The 21,597-nt window shown below is 51.5% G+C and overlaps 1 protein-coding gene, 1 long non-coding RNA gene and 1 pseudogene across 3 annotated transcripts in view; 1 reads left to right on the forward strand and 2 right to left on the reverse strand.

Annotated features, from left to right (window-relative positions):
- Nucleotides 1-1,508: 1,508 nt before the first annotated feature.
- Nucleotides 1,509-17,602, reverse strand: LOC147343330 (liprin-alpha-1-like). Its single transcript, XM_086379655.1, has 8 exons — nt 17,516-17,602; nt 17,237-17,458; nt 15,340-15,399; nt 13,799-13,930; nt 9,931-10,010; nt 7,139-7,352; nt 4,314-4,537; nt 1,509-2,522 (listed from the first exon to the last, which is right to left on the reverse strand). Exons 1-8 carry the CDS (start codon nt 17,600-17,602, stop codon nt 2,168-2,170), a joined length of 1,374 nt encoding a protein of 457 aa, XP_086235781.1. The 3' UTR covers nt 1,509-2,167.
- On the forward strand, nt 11,799-13,751 carry LOC147343331 (uncharacterized; annotated as a pseudogene). Its single transcript, XR_015156346.1, has 4 exons — nt 11,799-11,868; nt 12,213-12,349; nt 12,627-12,781; nt 12,866-13,751. The product of XR_015156346.1 is annotated as an uncharacterized LOC147343331 (transcript).
- A 100-nt stretch (nt 17,603-17,702) lies between the features above and the next one.
- Nucleotides 17,703-21,597, reverse strand: part of LOC147343332 (uncharacterized) — a 30,918-nt gene continuing 27,023 nt past the window's right edge. Inside the window, exon 2 of the long non-coding RNA XR_015156052.1 lies at nt 17,703-19,610. This is a non-coding gene — a long non-coding RNA (uncharacterized LOC147343332). The remainder of the gene's footprint in view (nt 19,611-21,597) is intronic.

Below are 21,597 nucleotides of genomic sequence, written 5' to 3' on the forward strand. Positions count from 1 at the left end.
ACACAGAAAGGATATTGTGTCAGTTCAGTTCAGTTGCTCAGTCGTGTCTGACTCTTTGTGACCCCATGAATCGCAGCATGCCAGGACCCTCTGTCCATCACCAACTCTTGGAGTTCACCCAAACTCATGTCCATTGAGTTGGTGATGCCATCCAGCCATCTCATCCTCTGTCCTCCACTTCTCCTCCTTCCCCCAATTCCTCCCAGAATGAGAGTCTTTTCCAATGCGTCAACTCTTCACTTGAGGTGGCCAAAGTGCTGGAGTTTCAGCTTTAGCATCAGTCCTTCCAATGAACACCCAGGACCGATCTCCTTTAGAATGGACTGGTTGGACCTCCTTGCAGTCCAAGGGACTCACTCTCAAGAGTCTTCTCCAACACCACAGCTCAAAAGCATCAATTCTTTGATGCTCAGCTTTCTTCACAGTCCAACTTTCATATCCATACATGACAACTGGAAAAACCACAGCCTTGACTAGATGGACGTTTGTTGGCAAAGTAATGTCTCTGCTTTTGAATACGCTATCTATGTTGGTCATAACTTTGCTTCCAAGGAGTAAGCGCCTTTTAATTTCATGGCTGCAGTCACCATCTGCAGTGATTTTGGAGCCCAAAAAAATAAAGTCTGACACTGTTTCCCATCTATTTCCTATGAAGTGATGGGACCAGATACCATGATCTTAGTTTTCTGAATGGTGAGCTTTAAGCCAACTTTTTCACTCTCCTCTTTCACTTTCATCAAGAGGCTTTCTAGTTCCTCTCACTTTCTGCCTTAAGGGTGATGTCATCTGCATATCTAAAAGTCCATTAATTCTACACTTAAGAGGATCATTTCTTCATGTAAGCACAATCTCATTTATGAATTACACATGATATGTAGTTTAGGATCCATCTACATATATTATGCTTATAACTGCGTGCTGCTGCTAAGTCCCTTCAGTCGTGTCCGACTCTGTGCGACCCCATGGACTGCAGCCTACCAGGTTCCTCTGTCCATGGGATTTTCCAGGCAAGAGTACTGGAGTGGGTTGCCATTGCCTTCTCCTGTAACTGCACAGTGATACACCAATTCAACTTACTGCTATGGGGGAAAAACACCATTTAATGACACATGAAGACAAAGCACAAACCCAACTAAGGGGACACACGCTGTGGACCACAGAACGGCTATGACCAGAGCAAGTGAGGAGACAGGGTACGGGAGATGGATGGGTAAACTACAGCCTCGGGGGCTGGGGGGGATCTGGATTCATGATGACTAAGCAGACAACAGGATGAGAGAGGGAATCAAAACCAATGATGAAAGCAGACACACTGTCAGAGAACTCCAACAGCAAGGAAAACATACAAAACTGTTTTTTTCCAAATATTTGGAAAGAAATCAAGCATGAAACCACAGAGAAATCATCAAAGAATTTTAAATATCAACTAATTAGCCAATGATGCCAATTATAAAAACAGTGTCAAAAGACCACAAAATGGACTGGTTACCACTTCACAGGCCGCTAAAATGATTCACGGTTAATTTAATTATAAGCTGACTAACAATGCAGCTAACATGAAATGGGTGGTAACAGAAAAAAGAGACAATACAAGTCCAGTTACAAAGCAGAATGTTGTACACGTGATTTCATGGGGTAAACAGCAATACACTCACAACACCTAAGCTAAACACACAAGAAAGCTGGAACATGTGCTTTAGAGCCGCACACTCTGTCACCAAAAGCCCTAGGTCGTCATCCCAGTTTTAGACTCAGAAAACTGAGGCAGCCCAACGTCTTCCCTGCAGCCCTGGGGCCCTGGGCTTTTAACCTGGTTTCACACGCAGAGCTGGACTGAGCGCGTGGCCAGGTCCATCAGCAAGCAGACCAGTGTAGATTCTTGGTTTTGTTCCCACCGCATGCCCTGCACCCTGCAGCCAGGCATCCCCAGTGGAGAATGTGCTGTACGGCTTTCCCATGCCATGAGAGCTGCCTATGGCTACTTTCAGGAAGCTCTCTGCTCCCTGAGAACAGAAACTTCCCTGCAGCTGCTGTGCCCAGCACAGGCCAGGCCCAACGTTACAGAGGCAGACTCTGGCTGAGTTCATGATGACATGCTAAGTAGTGGTCCAAATATCAAGACTAATTTGTTGCTGTGCCATTGTGGAATGATTAAAGACTAGGCGGTTTAAAAACTTTTAGACCTCTGAGCGTAGCAAATGTACCTGATTTTCTTCTGGGTATAAAGAGAAAAAACAAAAAACAAACAAAAAACAGCATGCTGGGGGAGGGATGCGGCAGGGAGGAGGCAGACACATACCAGAGTCATGATGCCCAGCTGGTCTCCCTCCTGCGCCAGGCTGTGCCGCCTCGTTCTGGGCTTGGGCAGGGGCGGGCAGGAGCCAGCATGCGAGGAGGTGGGAAGCAGGTTGAGGGAGCTCACTGATTTAAAACGACGGAGGCTGCCTAAGCTCCCCCTGCCCTCCCTGCTCTCAGTCTCCTCGGCCCGCTGCTCCGTGTTCTCCTTCTCTTCTTCGATCAACCTAAAATAGAATAAAATACGTCACCTGCCTTTGTCAGCAGAGGAACCTATCTGGACAATAAATTTGGGCTGGCATTCTGTGTCATGATTAGCAAATTCCAGAAACAGTTGCTCAATGAACATCTCAGCCAAAAGGTTCTACGTTTCCTCTTTTGAATATTCTCAAACTTAGAATAACTTAGCGTTGAGTCTTACAAACTGGCCCTGATCATTCACACTTGATTTCACTTATTTACTCTAACATTCTGAAGGCGCCCTGGTGGCAACTCTCTTTCCTGTGAAGAGATACCTCAAGTTGACAACCCTTACCTCCCCTGCTCTCAGGGCAGAGATGCACGTCAGTGCCTCAAGTCTTTTCCACTGGGAATCAGGAACTCTGTATAATCAAAACAGCAATTCACAAACAAGCTGCAGTTTCTAAACACAAGTCTCCAGACCAGATGAAGTGCTGAGTTGATCTTTTTTTTTTTTTTTTTAAAGGTTGTATATATACAAACGCATCACTTGATGAGGTTCTCCACCAGCTTTGTGTGAGTTCCTGGATTCATGTCAATGTGCTGCATTAGCCTAGAATTCACAGTTTCTGCTCTTCTCCCCTAATGTGTGGTGGATGTTTTTATATAGCAGTTTAAATACATGATTATGCAAATAAAATGACTTTCAAATTAAAATACAAGATTCTTACAGGAAGTAAACTCTCCAGCTTCACTTCTACTCATACATCTGGAAAGTTTTTCACTGTTGATAACAAGTTGATGGACAGAATTGACCATTTACATCAAGTCAACTTGTCGCATAAGGAAAAATCACTTTTACCAGACAACTTGCTGTAAAAATAAAAATATTAATATATAACCGTTCCATACTTCCTGCAGGGATGCGGAAAGACCATCTTTCTGAGCTCGTCTGTGCTCAAACACGGCCCACAAAGCTGTCTGTCTTGGCGTCAAATGGGCAGGCGACACCACCTGCGTTTGCTGGTTGTCCCGTTCACCCCCTGCCTTTCCCCTGGAGCATCCCACTCGGCCAACAGGAACAGGCACCTCGGACTGGGCTGACGTGATGAGAACAGTCTGAGCAGCAGCTCTGCCTGGTCCTGTGCAGGGTCACCGGCCTGCGGCCACTCTGAACATGGACTCGGGACATGGGCATAGCTGTGCGGGTGTGGCACCAGGCAGGCCTCGGGGCCCCCAGCCACCTGGCTGCACCCAGACCCAAGGCCCCCCGCTCACCACGAGGCAGGCCTTTGGATTCTATCCTGCTTTGAAAATTGTTATAACTGCCAAGACGGTGTCTAAAGAAAACATCTTAAATATACTGATGAGATGAGAAAAACTCAAACACACGTCCTTGGACCACTGTCTTACAACAAGCCAATCTTCACACTGCATTAAGTTAAAAAGGAAAATGCAGATCTGAGTGGGAATTTGCCAACCCCAAAACCCCAGCTTTCACCAGGTGGCTTTTCACCAGAACATGGGGGGCTCTGAGGGACACAGGAGGGTCCACGGGCTGCAGGGGACACTGCCTCGGTACCTCACTCACCTTGGGGCTCAGAGCTGAGCGGGGACACCCCACAACGCCCCCCCCTGCCCCCAGAGTGCTGACACCACACCACGGACAGAATGCCCTGGCTGACCGAGCTCTGTAATCAAGGGCCATCTCAAAACTGAAAATTCTTGAAGCAGACCTGAGGTCAGGTTTCTTACTATGGAACACTCAGACGTCCCTAGGAGAAGACAGCTACTCAGAGAAACCGAGTTTCTGGGGAGCTGAGTTCAGGATCACCCACCGGATCTCTTCGTTGATGGCGTCCAGCTGCTCCTGCATCATCACGGTCAGAGTCTTGGCATCAGCCTGCCTGCCGGGCGACAGCTGAGTGGCCAAGCTGAAGAGGGCGACCCTGTCACCCTTGTCGTCAGACACGCCCTCGTCACTCTCAAACGCCTGGGCCACATCGGCCAGCATGCTGGCTTGCTGTGTGCGCTCCCAGTCCTGCTCCTTTGGGGTCTGCACCTGGGCACGACAGGACCACGTCTCATCAGCGACATTCAGGGCAGCTCAAGTCTATCAGGAACTGAACCCAATTTTACATGGAAGCCCTGACTCTGGATAAATGGGCCATGCTCATGAGACACTGCCATCTCTTAAGCGAACAGGACTCAAGAAACAGGCAGGGGGAGAATCCAGTTCCTAGATGGCCTGGTGACACTCAGGTCTCAGCGTGGACAGCAGGCAATCCTATGAGGTTATTCACAAGGGTGGGCTGATGGAGTCAGAGACAGAAACTGAAAATTACAAAAATACATCCATGCCTCCATCAGCCAGGCTGGAGGAAAATAAGAAAAAAGAACCCTTCAGCTCGGCAGCCACTGGGTCCCTATCAGCGGTCATCACTGGTACCAGTTCACCAGAGTGTGCCGTCCTCGCAGGCTCCCAGTCTTCCGTTTCCCAGGCTGGTCTGAACACCCACAGAGAGGCGCAAGCAGGGGCAGCCAGGAGACGGGAGGGCCAGCCCCTCTGCGGCTCTCCTCTAGGGACACAGGCCCTCGGGCTGTTCTGGGGGATGGCTCCTCGCACTGCAAGGGTGGCTCTGTCATCAGAGACACACGGGATAGTGCCAGCGGGGCCCCGTGCCACCCTCCCGCTCTCACACCTCACACCCTTCTCTCGGAAAACGTCCCCCCTGCCACACTGTCACCCAGGTCCTGCCTTCTTTCCCAGACAGGACCTCAAAGGAACTGAGGGGCAGCCTCGAGGTGCTGGCTTGCTGGCTCCCTGCCCCTGTGTCCAGTGCCCTAGCCTCCTGTCTTCATCACAACCCCGCCTCAGGGCTGGGCTACCCCATTCGCTGGCTCCGGGACTGCCTGCCATCATTCCTCCTCTGCTCCAGCGAACCAGCTGCCTATGGGTTCACCCCATCAGCCCGGTCGGCATGTCCTCTCATTTCTCTTGCCTTCCAATCGCACAAGGGGAACCAGCAGATTCCTCCTCCAGGGCTCCCTGCAGCGCCCACTGAGGGTCTCTGAAAGCTCCTTGGGAGTGGCCTCTATGGTCCCCTTCCCCGCCAGGTCTCCACTTCTCTGCCAGCAGGCGGTGAGCCCCGCCCTGCAGGGCAATCCCCGGGGGCTCGAGGAACCCGTGTTACCAAGCCCCTTCCTTTCCTTGCCCTCCCCCACGCCACCCCCAGCCCCCAGCATGTCTCTCCCTGGGCTCTAGGCCCTGCCCTCCCTGCGGTTATTCCTCAGTCCCTTGCGCCCCTTCTCAACCTTGGAATGCAGGATGCCCCACAGCCCTACCCTTGCACCCCATCTCTCTCCACCAGCACCCGCCTGGTGACTTTACTGTGCTCGTGCCTTTAAATGCCATCTGTATGCCCACGACCCAAAGTCCACCCTGAGCTGAATGAGGTCTCTCCCGGATGCAGGCCGGAACACTCAGCTGTTCTCCTGACACGTCCCCGGGACACCCAATGGGCTCGTCCACCTCAACAGGGCTGAGGCCTGGCTCTTAGCTCCCCGCCCCGGCAGCCCTCCTCACCTCAGGAAACAGGCTCTGGCCTCAAGCTGCTCAGGCCTGAGCCCAGGCTCCTCCCTGATGTGGCCTACTCTCTCCCTTGTCCCCGCTGGTTGACATGACCCTTTTTCTATCTCCGAGTGGCTACTTCTCTTCCTGCCTCTGGGTCTCTGGTTCAAGGTCACCCTCCTGGTGTCACCTCACTGGCCACCCTGTTTACACACGATCATCCCCTCCTCCTTGGACAACTCAGGCACTCTGGTCTCCTTTCCCTGCTCATTACTGTTCAACAGGCTGCGCGGGTTTAAAAAGGGGTCCACAAATTCTTCCATCCTCCTCCCTTCAAGAGGCAGAAGGGGCAACTCCTGCTCAGCCCCTGAGCGAGGCAGGACTTCGCAGCTCACTCTCGCAAACAGAAGTGAAGGTGTGCGGCCTTGAGACCAGGGCGTGAAAGGCCCCGGGCTAAACCCCGCACTCTCGCTCTCAGAGGGTGTTCCGAGGAGCGCCAGGCCATGGGAAAGCCACACGGCAGGGACCTCGGCCTGTCCCCAGCAGCCAGGTGAGTCTGAAAGCCTGCCATCCAGCCCTGGGGGGCCTTCCCTTGCCCTCAGGAGGCCCTGAACCAGGCCTGCCTGCTAGAATGCACAGGCACTGGAGACTGTGAGCTGCTCCCTGGGAAGTCACTAAGCTTTGCAATGATTCGTTACGTAGCAGTGGATAAAGGACACACACGGTTTTTAATTCACTGCTGGAGTCCTACTTCTGACCATGTCTGGCCCAAACTAACTGCTCACTGAATGTGGAAGCTCAAAACACAGACATGTATGAACAAATACATGGCATGAATGAGGCGAAAAGATAAAGGCACTTAAACTCCCAATGAGAATTCTTCTCACTATAAGCTGATGGATATGTGTATCCATTTACTCGTAGGACGATTTCAAAACTGTGCTAATTAGTACCATGCTGGGCCTCACAGTAGGCCACAAATAATCAAAATTGGTTAAGGAAAAAAAGCATGCCTTCAAAGTAAACTCTTAGCCAGAAAAAGGAAAATGGGGAGACGTAAAGCAATCTATCAGCGCTTTGTTCCAAACCCACCTCAGGACCACAGTGTGAGGGGGCAGGTGCCTCACAAGGTGCCCACCAGGGATGGGAAGGGGGCGGCGGGGTCCTTGCCTCGGATGGCTCATCGTGCAGCGCTGCCAGCCGGCCTTTCTGGGGGCACCGCAGCACCGCCCCTTTGCCCAAGGAGTCTGCCGGCCGGTCCGCCACAGGGAACCTGAGGTCCGGGGCGCTGCCCAAGTGGGGTCGGCTGAAACACACGGGGAAGAAGAGTGCTGTTAGAAGAAAAGAGAGCTCACTCTGTCAGACGAGCCAAAGCCTGTCCATTTGGAAGATCAGCAATTTCACAGCAAAAGGGCCCCCGGGAGGGCACTGCCCTCCTGGCTCCAATAGCAACAGGCCGCCCGCTGCTCTGCAGACACTCAGGGCTCATCCCCAGCAGCTGGAAAACTCCCGTATGTGGAGAAGGCAGTGCTGCCGCGAGGGTGTGGAGCTGACTAGGACAGGACCGGCTGTCTGGGGTTGGGGTGTCCAGGGTCCCCCTGGAGCCCACTCTCAAGTTCCAGGGCAGGGCGTGCACCTGCTTTGCTTTCCCCTTGGCACCCCACCTCCCCTTTGGCCCATGCCTGCTCTGACCTCCCTTTCCCACGGGAAGTCTGTGGATCACAATCACCGGTCTGCCTGGAACACTGTCTGCACCGCTCTCAGTGCTTTTAAAGGCGCCTCAGACAACCCGCAGCAGAAAAGCCTCGGACCCACAGCTCGGAGCTGAGCACCATTGGTGTCTCCCATTAAAGCAGAGGTGAGCGTGTCACCAGACTCTGGGCTGAACAAGGCCCAGCACAGATGCTCAGGCCCTGAGCACTAAGGCCTGGGCCTGCGGGTGCCAGGAGCTCACTCAGCAGGGGCCTGCTGGGAGGCAGGGCAGCCCCGCCTTGACTGTGAGCCGCCTGTACTGCAGGACCGCCCGGGCTCTGCTCAGTCTTGTCTCTGGGACGAGGGTGGTGCCTTCATGTGCAGAAGTCCCTAAACCCAGGAGACAGGGCCTTCCTCCGAGGACAGGACACCCCATATGTCTGCAGAGTGGCCAGGGCCAACCACCAGCTCAGCCTGCTCAGGGTCACACGCTGCTCTGCTCGACGGTTTTGCAAGGAACACTGTGTTGCACAGGAGATGGAAATCTGGAATCTCCCGGAGCCACACCTGTCTTCCCTCCCATCTACCCTCCCTCCTGACAGAACTTTTCCCTTCTCTGCTCCACTTCCACCCAAGTGCCTGGGGCTAGAGCACACTTGGGAACTGAGTGGGGGGTACGACACAGTCCCGCTGTGGACTGGGGACCCTCGAGGGTCCTCTGAGGGCCACAGAGGCCTCCGGGTTGGGTCAATCCCCAACCATCACCTCCCAGTCCCCTCGCGGGGTGCAACCTCCATCTCTCTCCCCCTCCTCACCCGAAGCTCTTTCCTCCGGGAGAATGTCTCAGAGACAAGGTGACCAATTCCTCTGGGAGGTCCCACCAAATACGCCATGCCTGCCCTGCCTGTGAGCCAGTTTTCAGTCCCCACTCCCTCCCTCCTGAGGCAGCACAGTGCCCCCCACCCAGCCCACACTGCCCACAAGCCCCACTCTGAGGCCCCACCTGTGCTGCTAAGTCACTGCTGTGACCCCTCCAGAGCTGCCTCCTGGAGACACCCCTCCCTCGCACCAGCCGCTGTGGCCCACTGTCTTCAGAGCACAGTGGCTCCTCCTGCCCCGCGGCTGCTTCCTCTTCTCGTCTCTCACTCTCACTGACACACACGGGACTGGTGACCAGGCCCCAGGCTTCTCCATCTGAAGCCCCCAATTGTGTCAGGCCTCGGTTCCTGGCACCAGGTCCCTCCTCGTTACCCAAAAACCCCCAAGAGGAGGAGGCCGTGTCCACCTCCTCTTCCTCCACTGTCTACGCAGTCCTCCTCACACTCACCTCGTCCACCCTGGGAGCAGGGGTTCCCCACCTCTGACAGCCCCAGCCCCTCACCCTGGAGGAGCTCTGCCACCAAGTCCGGCCACGTCCCCTCCTGTTCTGCAGGGCACGTGCTCTCCTTGAACTCCACCCACCATGGTTTCAGACACAGGACCAGTTTCTGGCTCTGCCTTTGTCTCAAATGACATCTCCTTTTCTCTAGAAGAAGGCTGGGTGGGGGCTCTGGACTGCGAGGATCCCCTAAGCACTCAAACACAGAAATATGCATATGGGCTCCAAACTGTCTCCTAAGTCAGGATTCAAGCAGTAGTCCATTTCCTACAGATGAATGAATGTCACCAGTAAGCACTTAATAACCTTTGCTAAAGTTTATCTCTCACTTGTGACCATTTTCCGTGAAGAAGCCAAAGAAACATTTAAATACTTAATAAGAATTACCGCCCCTATAACAACGAGGAAGAAAAAATCAGGATGCTCAGTAATCTGCTCTCCTCATTCACAAGCCAGGTGATTCCTCCCACCGCAGTCAAAAGACTACAGGTCATTAACCTTCTGCGACTCTTCAGAAACGTCAGCGTCACAGTCTGTCAGGCCCCTCAGATGAATACGCCCAAATACCAACTGGTCGGCCCCCTATTTCCAAACCTCTGCTGTGGTTTTGAGTGTTGTCAATCCTGTGACGACCACTCCGTGGTACCAATTTTGACCCTAAGGAACGATGCTTGTCTCTTCCCTCTCGCTGGCCACGAAGCTACAGGCTCCTTGAGGTGCGACCATGAGCAACACCGTCATACTGTCCACACACCAGACAGGCCCTTGTCACACTCGACAGCGCTGAGGGGAGCTGCCTGGGGGAGCAGCCTACCTGTGGTGGAAGGGAGCCCCTCGCAGTCTCGTCTGGTCCACTTCGGCTCTCAGGGTTTCCAGGTTTAGAATCAGCTGGTCCTACGAAACAGTAAATGACACAGCCTGCACCGCTTGCTTTCTGGATGTAACGTGACTTGCACCAAAATGTGCAGAACAGGTTACATCAGTAGGTATCAACTCCCAACATTGTAATTCTGAGAAAATGTTCTCTAAGAGTCCCTAGCAAATAGAAACACTCAGAACAATATTAACCCTTATAAACCATAATGAGGAGGAAGTTCCATCTCAGGTGTAGAAAAGGTTTCTCTGGAGGAAACATGGCAAGCCATTAACAACGATGAAGTCTGTAGAGAGAAGCTAAACTTCAGGCGGGGGTTTCGGGTCAGGGGGACACGACTCACTCTATTGCCCTCCCTCCTCTCACTGCTTTAAACTGTCTCCATGGAGCTCACCTGCATTCCTCACATTCATTCCTCTACAGCCCACTTCACTTGCTCATGGGGTAAAACAAGTCAAACGGGCCAAGTTTGTGAGTCACTCAACTCAACCTGGAAGCTCTGTGCTGTCGGCCACGGCAGTCACTCGCCTCGTGCAGCCCCTGAGCACGTGAGACAGGCTGGTGCAAAGCCCGATGTGGAAATCACACAGAGGATTTCAAGACTCGTGGTGAAAGAAGGACGTCGAGTAGCCCGTTGGTTTTTAGGAAATTTTAGATTGTGTAGGTGGCTCGTATTATCTTTCTGACGCACAGCACAGTCCACGTGAATGGCTCACGCTTTGTCTGAGCTTTTGGGTGATCCCTGAAAGGACTACTCAGAATTCTGAACCACACACAACAGCCACACACTCTACATCCATCTATAATGCAAACACATTCAGTGTTCAAAACAAGAAGTGCTATACGTGTTATAGCAGTGGATTAGCCATAAGGAAAATGGAACTCGACTTCTGCTAAGCATCTGCTCAAACTCATTTCCACTGAGTTGGTGATGCCGTCCAACCATCTCATCCTCTGTCATCCACTCTCTTCCTGACTTCAATCTTTCCCAGCATCAGGGTCTTTTCCAATATGAAAATTCATATTAAAAAACTGGAAATAATTACCTCAAGCAATTTTTAAATGCAATAACAAAGTTGCCAAGTCTGTGTTTTGTAAGATGAGCATCAATTTCAAGGTTTAAAAAGCTGTTTTAGGACCTACTGTATTAAAAAAAAAAATGGAGAGAAGACAAAAGAACGATCTATTTGAGATTGGCTCTGTATGAGAAATTGCTGAGACTAATTGACGGGACGGGTCATGGGTATTTATTATACTACTCCATCCACTTTTGTGCATGTTTGCAATTCTCCATCGTAATACATTTAAAAAGTTTATTTTCTGTTAAAGCAGAGTCTTCTCCAGCAACACAATTCGAAAGCATCAATTCTTCAGTGCTCAGCCTTCTTTATGGTCCAACTCTCACACCCATACGTTACTACCGGAAAAACCATAGTTTTGAGTATATGGTTTGTCATATATGGTTTGTCGGCAAAGTGATGTCTCTACTTTTCAATATGCTGTCTATGTTTGTCATAGCTTTCCAAGGAGCAAGCATTTTTTAATCTCATGGCTGCAGTCACCGTCTGCAGTGATTTTTGAGCCCAAGGAAACAAAATCTGTCACAGCTTCCACAATAAGGCATCGGCATTCAAAGATTTTTAAAGCAAAACAAAAGTTGACTTTGAATTGGCTTAGTCTAGTCATAAACAGCATCCCGATCTCAACAGCCTCTGAGCAGCAGTTATGAAAGTAAGAAGTGCACCCCTGATCGGGAGATATTGAGCTCTCTGCCTAAGCGGGGAGGGCGCCTCACTGCGGGTCTCACGATGGGAGTCAGAACCACTGCCCCCTGGAAGTCCGCCTGTGAGGCTCTGCAGTCCAGGCCCAAGAACACAGGTATGGTGGGGACAGTACTGACACGTGAGGCTGGACCCGGGATCCCCACTCCATTTCCTGGATGGTCTGTATTGCCGTGTGGCCAACCTTTCCAGGAAACCTCTCTCAGGACTCGGTGATGTGAGCCTCCACCATCACCCTTTCCTGACGTGCCTTCTGTTGCAGCGCAACTGCGGTTCTCCTGTCTAGAGGCAGCCATCCTACACACACACCGTGTCTGGACCAGCGGTTTGGCATGTGGGACTCCAGCGCCACGTCCGAGGCAAGCAGGCTCCACACCTGGGTGCCATGCCTTCAGTTTCATGGGCCCCAGGCTGGCACCCCTAGGTTTGTCTGAGGGGCAGTTGGGAGGTCCACCTGTATCCCAAGCAGCTCCCCGGACTGGCTGGTCAGAGCAACAAGCAGCCTCTTTGAATGTGGGGAAGCCCTGGCTCCTACCCACTGCCTATGGGCGACCACCTCTGGCCCTGCTCCCAAGGAGGTGGGTGCCCGGATCAGCAGATGGGGCCACACAGGCACACACTCGATGCCAGAGACGGGACTGGTGGAGAAAGGCAGTGCTGGCCCCTGCCCAAGCCATGTCTCCTGCCCAGACGCCGCCTCCCTGTCAGCACAGGCACCCGCTGCAGCTCCTTGTTCTTTGCCTCCAGTTGGGCCTCCATCTGGCACAGCCTATCCTCGATGCTGCTGTGTCTCTCTCTCCTGCCTGTCGGCCAAGAACAGCGTCAGCTCCGCTCACAACAACCCTGTCCTGACAGCACGCGGGCTGTGATCGCAGGGGCGGCAAGCGGGCCATGCTCTGTGCGAACCACGGGCCCTGGGTTCGCCGGGGGCATGCCCGCATGCCTGCTCACACAGCCTGCGCGGCTTCGTGTGTGACACATGGCTCACAGAGGATGCTGGTGACCAGCTCGTGAGAGGAGACGTGCTCCCCGTGCCCAAGGCCCCACACCCACGGCCGCTGCACTCCCTCCTCTGACTGCCTGTGGCGATCCAGCGTGGGCAGCACACAGCGGCAAACCCGAGGCACACGTTCTCCCTTCCTAAGCTGGGAAGGAAGTTCGAACCGTTTAGCCTCCTGAGTGGTAGAGCTTCCGGAAGACAAAAGGTCGGACTACAAGGCCGACTGGGGATGGACAGCAGAGATGCCAGGGGAGAGGAGAAACCAAGCCTGGAGAGGAAGATCACAGGCAGAAGGGTGCCCCCTGGCGGCTGTTAGTGACCCTGCTCTGGGAGGGTCTGTGAGCACCGGACACCGGCAGCCTCCTGCGACGTGATGGCCCCTCAGGCACTCACTGAGCTCCTGGCAAGGCTTCCGACAGCCACGTCAGCACAGACCCGGCCCGACTCTCTATGTTCAGCCAGTGCCCACTGGCAGCGCAGGGCAACACCTTTCCCGTCAGAAGGACAGGGTGGCTGGCTGGCTGGCAATGGGGTCGGTGCCCCCAGCAGCGCCACATCCCAAGGACATGGCCTCTCACCCACGGGCTTCTGGGGACGGCGAGTGGGGAGTGGGGCCTCGGGTCTGCACGTGCCCTGCTGGGACTTCTTTAACAAGTGTATGGATAACAACTTAAAACTGTGTTCATTACAGAGCTATTTTGGCCATCTCTTAAACGAGAATGGGATTTTTCTAGGTCTCTATCCTGCTAGGCTTTGAGTGGCTGACTGAACTCTGAGCAGCAGTGACTCGGAGCTGAAGCGTCCTAGGCACACACACAACTTGGGACAAAACTGGAGGGAAATTAACGTAGGGATGACGCAGAAGTGGGGCGTGCCTGACACTCAGGGAGCGCTCCCATCTCAGACGGGCAGCACGACCCCCACGTCTGCGCTCCTGTGTGGACTGAGCAGCACGGGCAGGGGCGCGGTGGGAGAGCAGGGGAACAGGCCCTCCATGTGCCCGCCCCCCAGGGACCCAGAGCAGCACCTTGGAGAGCGAGGCCACCCTCTGCGCCTGCTCCGCCTCCACCTCGGGCAGCGTCTCTGCCCTCCGCAGTCTCTGCTGCAGCTTCTCTACCAGCTCCAGGCGCTCCTGCAACTGGCGGTTCTTATCCTCTGTCTACAAAGGGAGAGCAGAGGATCAACACAGGCCGAGAGGTGTAGCCACTGTCGCTTTAAGTAAGCTGAGACAAAACCTAAATGCACGTGTCTAGTGGATTCATTCTGTTTCGGAAGCTCCCTCAGGGTGAATTTTCTCTCAGTGTTCCTGGGCTTGGTCTCAGTGAGCAGAATGCCTCCTGCCAGAGTATTTGCTTTTCCTAAACATTCCCCAAAGACATCTTAAAAAAAAAAAGAAAAAAAAAGTTCTTCTATATTAAAGAAGATCTGTAGAATCTTATTCATTCTTATCGACAAGTTACGGGAAGAAGGGTTCACTACAGACCCTTCTTAAAATATCACCAGAATCATCATTTAGAGGGAACCCTACCGACCCCAGATGGCTACGGGCGTGTAAGCCAAAATATGGCTTTCATCTCCTCTGAAATACAGACCTGATAAGAGCATGCCTGGTGAAATGCCAGTCAACTAGTATTTGTAAATGCACGATTATTCTTTTAACAGATCTTCTTACACTGAAAAACTTTCAATGTAGAACATTTAGACAGATTCTTTTTTAAAAAACAAAAAAAATTAAACTATCTATAAGCTCAGGTTCCTGAGAGGTTAGCATTTGTTTCTAAGCAGCTTTCTTACTTTTTCTGTGTGCGTATTCCTCTATGTACGTACACAAACAATATGCTATGCTTTAAAACCCGCAGAAAACAATAGCATATGGTACATAGTATTTTCTGATCTGCCTTTTACAGCCATTATTTTGTATATCGTGATGCTTTTAATTAGCATTCCCCATCATACTTTTCAATGGCTTTCTAGTATTTTATTTTTGGGGTGGGGACAATGATACACTTTGGCACACACCAGACTGACTCACTTTGTTTTGGAGAAGCCAGATTTGGTTTTCCTGGTTAAGTCCTGATTATCTGAGACCACTCGGGAACAGGAGCGAGTAAGGCTCACCACACCACAGGAAGTACAAACCCTAATCAGACCGGAGCTCTAACCCTGCCTTTTGTCACAGTGACCCCAGTTCCCAACAGGCAGCCAGCTGCCGTGAAGTTCCCTGCTGCTCTCTACTCTTTCGGTAACAACTCTAACAAGCCAACAGATTCACCTTCAAGTAAAACAAAAGAGTCAGGAATGGAATTCCACAAAATGGTTAAACCAAGTCCCGAATAATTCAAACCTGTAAGTTGCAGTCACCCGCAATTTTTTAAAAATGTATTTCCTTCCAGTACAGCTGATTTACCATGATGTACATCCACACTTTTGAACACAGTATTTTAGGGTCATAAGAACTTTACACTGGGACTTGATTTCCAATGTGGGAGTCACATGAAAAGATCTTTACCTTCCTTCCTCAGTAATTCACTACTATAAAAGTCAGACACGGTTCATAAAAGCCATTACCTGTCGATGCCTAGAATCCTTATTTGCAACTTCATTTTCAAGTTTATTACTGATGTCGTCCTAAGTTTCAAATCAAACATAAAGTTAACGTCCTCAGAATGAAAGTCCTAGACACGGCAGTTTTCTCGGACGTGAGCAAAAATGCACCTATCCCAAAGGTCACGATTGGCACCCATCTGTCTTAACGTTCTGTCCAGCCACTTGGTTTACCAAGCTTCTTTTCTACATCATAAACCCAAACAGCAAACGAAAAGTATACTAAACTACCCTGTTATTCCAAGAATTCCAGGAGGGAAGGTATCTGGCATGAAGTCAGGACCTCTGTCGGCTACACCATACAGGCGGGCTTGACCCACCACAAGGAGGGACCTTCAACAGATCCAACAGGGAGCTCTGAGGCTCGTTTCCTCGAGTGAAAGTTGGAAAAGTCTCATGCAATTTCCTCAGAATTAAAGTAGAATATTAACGAGTGGAAACAGAAGTCAAATTGTACACAACTGGGAGCAGCCTTCTCAAGCCTAGTTCTTCAAAAGCAGAGTTACACCACATGGATGAAACGCTCAAACCAGGACCAGAACTTGCTGCTGGTACAACTCCTGTCCGCCACTTCAAAATCCACTTCAGGTCCCTCCCTGGTCACTAAGTAACCAATGTGGGCAAAGTCCTAACTTTAAAAGTGAAAGGTCTTGAAAATGCGTTTTCTAGAATTCTATACGTATTAAACTCTGCCACCTAATCTCCTTTTGCCAAAGAGTAGTGTGAATAGCTTATGCAAACCTGTGCAAATATTTCTGTTTTGAGTTCTCACACAGAATTACTCACACCAAGCTACTAAACAAGTACACCTGCTGTACCACATGTTGGAGGGGTTCTCTCTGAGACGGTCTCACGGGGGAGGGGTGGGCCGGGTGGGTGCTGTCTGTCTGTGCACAGAGGAGAGGCGAGGCTCACAGGAAGAGGCCTGAGTCCCCAGCACTCTCTGTTTTCACAGTGACCGCTAGGGAGTTTCTCATAAATCAGGACACCCGCAGACATGACCGCCAGAGACATCACGATTCCACATGGTTACACAGCTCGGGCCTGAGGATCTGAGGGTGAGCAAACACCACTCGACTTGTCTGACCGCCGGTATCACTGTCACACATCCCTTCAAGGAGCGGAACCTCAGAAAACTCGAGAAGATGGCCAGGCAAGCTGCCTCAGCAGAGCCCACACAGCATGCTCCCATCTCTCCGAGAGAACAGGCTCCACAGGTGTCACCAGACTCGCCTGAGTGAATCAGAAGCAAATTTCAGCATCATCAGGAACACATTCGACAGGCAGTTGCGGGGGGCGGGGGGCGGGGATGAACCGGGAGACTCGGGTGGACATATATACAGCACTGATACTACACATAAAGTCAACGAGTGAGGACCTAGTGTACAGCACAGGGAAGTCTGCTCAGTGCTCTGTGGTGAAGCAAATGGGCAGGAAATCTAAAAGAGAGACAGACACGTAAATAGATAGATAGATAGATAGTTGACTGATTCACTTTGCTGTACAGCAGAAATTGACACAGCAGTGTAAAGCAACTATACGCCAATAAATGAATGAATGGATGAATGAATTTTTAAAAAAGGAACACAGTGGGCCCCCTAGAACTTGTGGAAATGAGAAGTCCACACCCAGGGTGCGGCACAGTGTCAGGGCTGCCCTCATGTTGGTCCACTGCCAACGGACCGCCTGGACCAGGCCTCTTCTACCCCAGAGACCTCGACGCGGAGGCAGGGAGGCAGCCAGTTGTGGTCTGTCCAGTGCTCTGCTCTTACTCACGCAGCCATCCCAAGGCTGAGATCCCCGGGAGAACAAGAAACCCACATTCCACCTCAGGACAACAGACACAGCTGCAGTCACTCACTTCGCAGACCTCCCGCTCAAGTTTTCTGTTCATGTCCTTGGACTTGAGGAGGTCCTTCCTGGCCGTGTCCAGGTCCTCCTCCAGATGTTTCACGTGGGCAGAGAGGGCTGCCAGGCGCTCCTCCATCTGGCTCTGCTCCCGCAACTGCCTCTCTATGATTTCCTGGAGCTCCATCTTCTTAACCATGTCTTCCTTGTGGCTTAGAGAGCCGTCGGAGGGTCTCTAAGGGGGAAAGGAAGCCTTACACAGCCTGGTTTTGGGAGGGAGGGAACACAGTACTTCCGGGCAATCTGTGAGGTCAAAACTGCCTTCTGCGCTCTGGGAGCTCACAGGACCCTCGTGGCCACTCAGACCTACATGGTGCATCGGTGAGAGGTCCCAACAGCCCCGCACAGACTGGATGGTAAGACGAGAACCAGACAGAGAGCGAGACCAAGGACTTGCCTTTCCACTGGCGCTTGGCATGTTTTCTTGCTCATGATGTACATCAAGCACCCTGTCCGTTAGTATCTTTTCCTGGTTATTCTCCTCTGAAAGAATCATCTGCTAAAACCAAAAAAATTGAATCAGAGTAAAGAAATAAGTAAAGACAGCAAAACTCCACCTGGAAAACTCAACTCTAAACTGAAAACACAACATAAAAAGAAAATACATGGTGATGCTATCCATCCCGAATACCACCAGGTGATTAGAGTCAGAATTTGTCTTCTACTGGACAAAGGGGTACTTAAGAGATCCTGCAACTCTGAGCCACAAGTCTAGTTTACTAGTCATTAAAATAACCCTGGTGGGCGGGTCCTCAATCAGAAAGATAAATAACATCTGATGCCCACCACTACAGCCTTCATTCTTTTTTAAAATGAAAGGATTCAAATGACAAACCCTTCACGGAAATTACACAAAGACTGATCAAACTTACCTCTTTATGTGTGGCACCTAATTCTTCTTCTAACAAACTACACCTTTCGAGTGCTACTCGTAATCACGCTCTCAACTCAAAGAAAAGGGGCCGAGTCACTGTGTGTTGATGTGTGTATATACGTTAGTACATTCTAGGTGTATACTCACCCTAATACATGGATACTGTCACAGAATACCTTGAATGTCTCTCATTGATCTTAACGTCAAGAGAATCTGCTTGTTAACAGCTTTAAATTCTAAGTTTGAGAGAACAAAATGTCTCCTAAATTAATTATTACCCAGTTTTTAACTGCAAATTGATATACAGAATATAATAAATCTTGAGACATTCATGCCAACTAATACTTTTTAACTGGGGGCTTCCCAGGTGGCTCAGTGGTAAAGAATCCGCCTGCCAATGCACGAGGGCAGGTTCGATCCCTGGGTCAGGAAGATTCCCTGGAGTAGAAGATGGCCACCCACTCCAGTATTCATGACTGGGAAGCCCCATGAAGAGAGGAGCATGGTGGGCTACAGTCCACAGGGTTGCAAAGATTCGGACACGACTGAGCATGTATGCAGGCAACGCTTTTTAACCATATAAAACTCTGAATTCTTACAGAAAAAAAAAGTATATACAAGAATTCAAGACGCTCAAAAGTCAACTAGTTACATAAATATGTGCATCATCCGCCTAACAAGGCAGCAAGTGTACAAATCCAGGACGGCCGGATGGCTGGTACCTTCTCGTCTAGGGCCTTGTGGTGTTCAAAGAGCCATTTCAGCGCCCTGAGCACCTCCACCTCACTCCTCATGCCGGCTGGGGACTGCGCCTGCCGCTTGCCTGTTGTCATCCCGACGGGTGGAATATGTCGCGAAACCAGGCACTCCAGGTGCTCCAGCAGCAGCTGCAGGGCAGGGCCAAAGGAACACCTTCAACCTCACGCTCGAACTCCGGGCCGATAACTCCTCTCAGCCTCACGCTATAGCCGGAAACATGCTAAGGCACGTCGGAATCCTGCCAGTTCAGTCGAAAGTTAGAGTGGACTTCCCCAGGGGTCCAGTAGTTAAGACTCCACACTTCTTCAAGGATCATGGGTTTTAACCCCTGGTCAGAGAACTAAGATCCCACACAAAGTGTAGCGTGGACAAAAATGTAAGTTAAGAGAACTCCCCCCTCATATGTACTAAAATTACATTAGCTCTCATCAGAAATTTGAAGCAAGGTATGAGAACCCAGAACTGATCCACCCTGGTCTGTTCAGTGGGAAGATGTGGAAAATGACTTGAAAATCAGACAATGGTTAAAGACAGCACACGGAGGCCAGCGGTGACCCCCGCGGGGCAAATGTCAACACGTGAGAATCCCCCTACTGACCCTGGTGTTGTTTCTTTCAGCTTTCAGCTGAGCGATTTCCTCTTTGGCTTTACAAAGCTGCTCCCTGTAGGTGTATCCTTCGGGAGTTGGAAATTCCTAGAAAACAGTTAAATGAGGAACTAAATGCAAACATAAATTAAAAAGAGAGCGAGACTGTGAAGACTGACCCTGTCAAGTCTCTCCAGGCTCCACACAAAGGATCTCCATGCCCCTCCAGAGAAGAGGGGTCCACTGACCCCAAGACCACACAGACCACCACAACTCAGACCGGCCTTCAGCCTCCACCTCGACCTGGCAGGCACGTGGCAGGAGAGAACCTGGAATCCAAGCCTGCCTTCTCAAGACCCAGGGACATTTGAGAAACTTTCCAAAACATAAACCTAACAACAAAGTGGATAAAGAGATTCTTAAACGACACACAGACCTGGAGCCACTGGGGAAAGTGAAGAAAAAAAAGAAGGTCTACAAGGCCACGAGGCTTTGGAGTGTTCCTCTGGGAAAAAGGCGGATGGCACCTCAAAGCCATCTGTTAGCCTGACTCCACAGAAGCCACCCAGTCATTCAATCAACCGGTTAAAATGTTAAATTTATGTTATATGTACTTTACCACAATTTGCGTGCATGCGGGGCCATCCACGTGGTGAACTTGCTCAAACTGAACCACACGGAGTCTTTCGTTCTTCTATTTTTCTTTGCAGAAATTAAAAAAATCCTGGGCTACGTATCCCCTACTACATACTGAGTGTTCAGCACCCAGAACAGTGCCCAGCACTTGTAAGAGGCATGCAGTAGACATGTATAGCTATGAGGGTGTATGTCATACACGTAAGCAGTAGGTAGCTGTCATTAAAATACTGGACACACTGGTCTGTGCTTTGTAACATGGGAGACATTAACGGGCTTAGCCGTTCTGCTTCAAGGACTGACTCTCTAGCTCGATCCTCATGCCCCAGAGATTCCTCCAGCCCGTATATCCTTTCTTTGCAAGAAGGGAGACATTAAGGGCCTTACCCTTTCTGCTTCAAGGACTGACTCTATAGCTCAGTCCATGTGCCCCAGTGACTTCTCCAGCCAGTGTTTCCCTTCTTGTGGGGCCCCCGCCCATCCTCCATGCAGCAACTGCACAACCTCTTACAAGGTAAACCTGCTGGGGTCGATCCTGCCCACTAAGGCCAGAATGCCCTGGCCGGCAGGGCCCACAACCATGCTAACAAAATGAAACACAACCCCAATGCTTCGCCGGGTGAGGGCCAATCTGACGGGCTCAGCCCCCGGCTGCTCTCACCTCAGGCTGCTCTGCTTCCAGGACGTGGGCCGAGGCCAAGTCCTTCCTAGTCTTCGCCTTTGCCTTGGGGTTGCAGCGCTGGAATAACGCCCAAAGGCGGGCCCTTCTGCGACCCATCCTCGCGGATAGGGGCAGCCCCCGACTCGGGGGCAACCGCTGTTTCACGGTAGGATACCTCGGCTACCGAGCTATCACCACCAATCTCACACTACGACCACCACTCTCACACACACTGCTCTCACACACCACTCTCACACACACCGTTCTCACACTATGACCACTGCTCTCACACTATGACCACCAAATGGCATGAAGGCTCCGCCTCCAGCACATCTCCCAGGAGCCCAGAACTGGAACCCACTCGGTCACAAGGGGCTCCGTGGCAACAGGGGGGCTGGGCTCAGGTCCACTGTCAAGGGTGCAGAGAGGGGGGAGGGGCTGCCAAAAAGTCAACAATTGAGTGCGGAGTGCAGGAGAAGGCAGGCTGTGCCCACAGCTCAGGCCCCCTGTCAAACACGACCCTGCAAGGTACTGGGTCACAGTCGAACCAACCAGTATAAACTCCTTCAGAAACCACCAGCCCTGGGAATGAGCACGTCTTCTAAGTGGGCTTCTGCCCCCTCTACCCCCCAAACAAGGCTCCAGTGAGGCTACTGAAAGGGCAGCCCTGAACTCAAGGGCGTCCCCAGAACCCACTCAGCTGAGGAGGACTCACCACGCTAGCTGCCCCTCACTCTCACCCTGAGCTCGGTCCTCCCTGTCGGACTCCCTCACTCGAGCTCAGCAAGGGCTTGACCA

This window comes from Bos grunniens, chromosome 27 (assembly GCF_055505025.1).
Source record: "Bos grunniens cultivar Pamir isolate PY7600 chromosome 27, Bosgru_T2T1.0, whole genome shotgun sequence".
Lineage (NCBI taxonomy): Eukaryota > Metazoa > Chordata > Mammalia > Artiodactyla > Bovidae > Bos > Bos grunniens.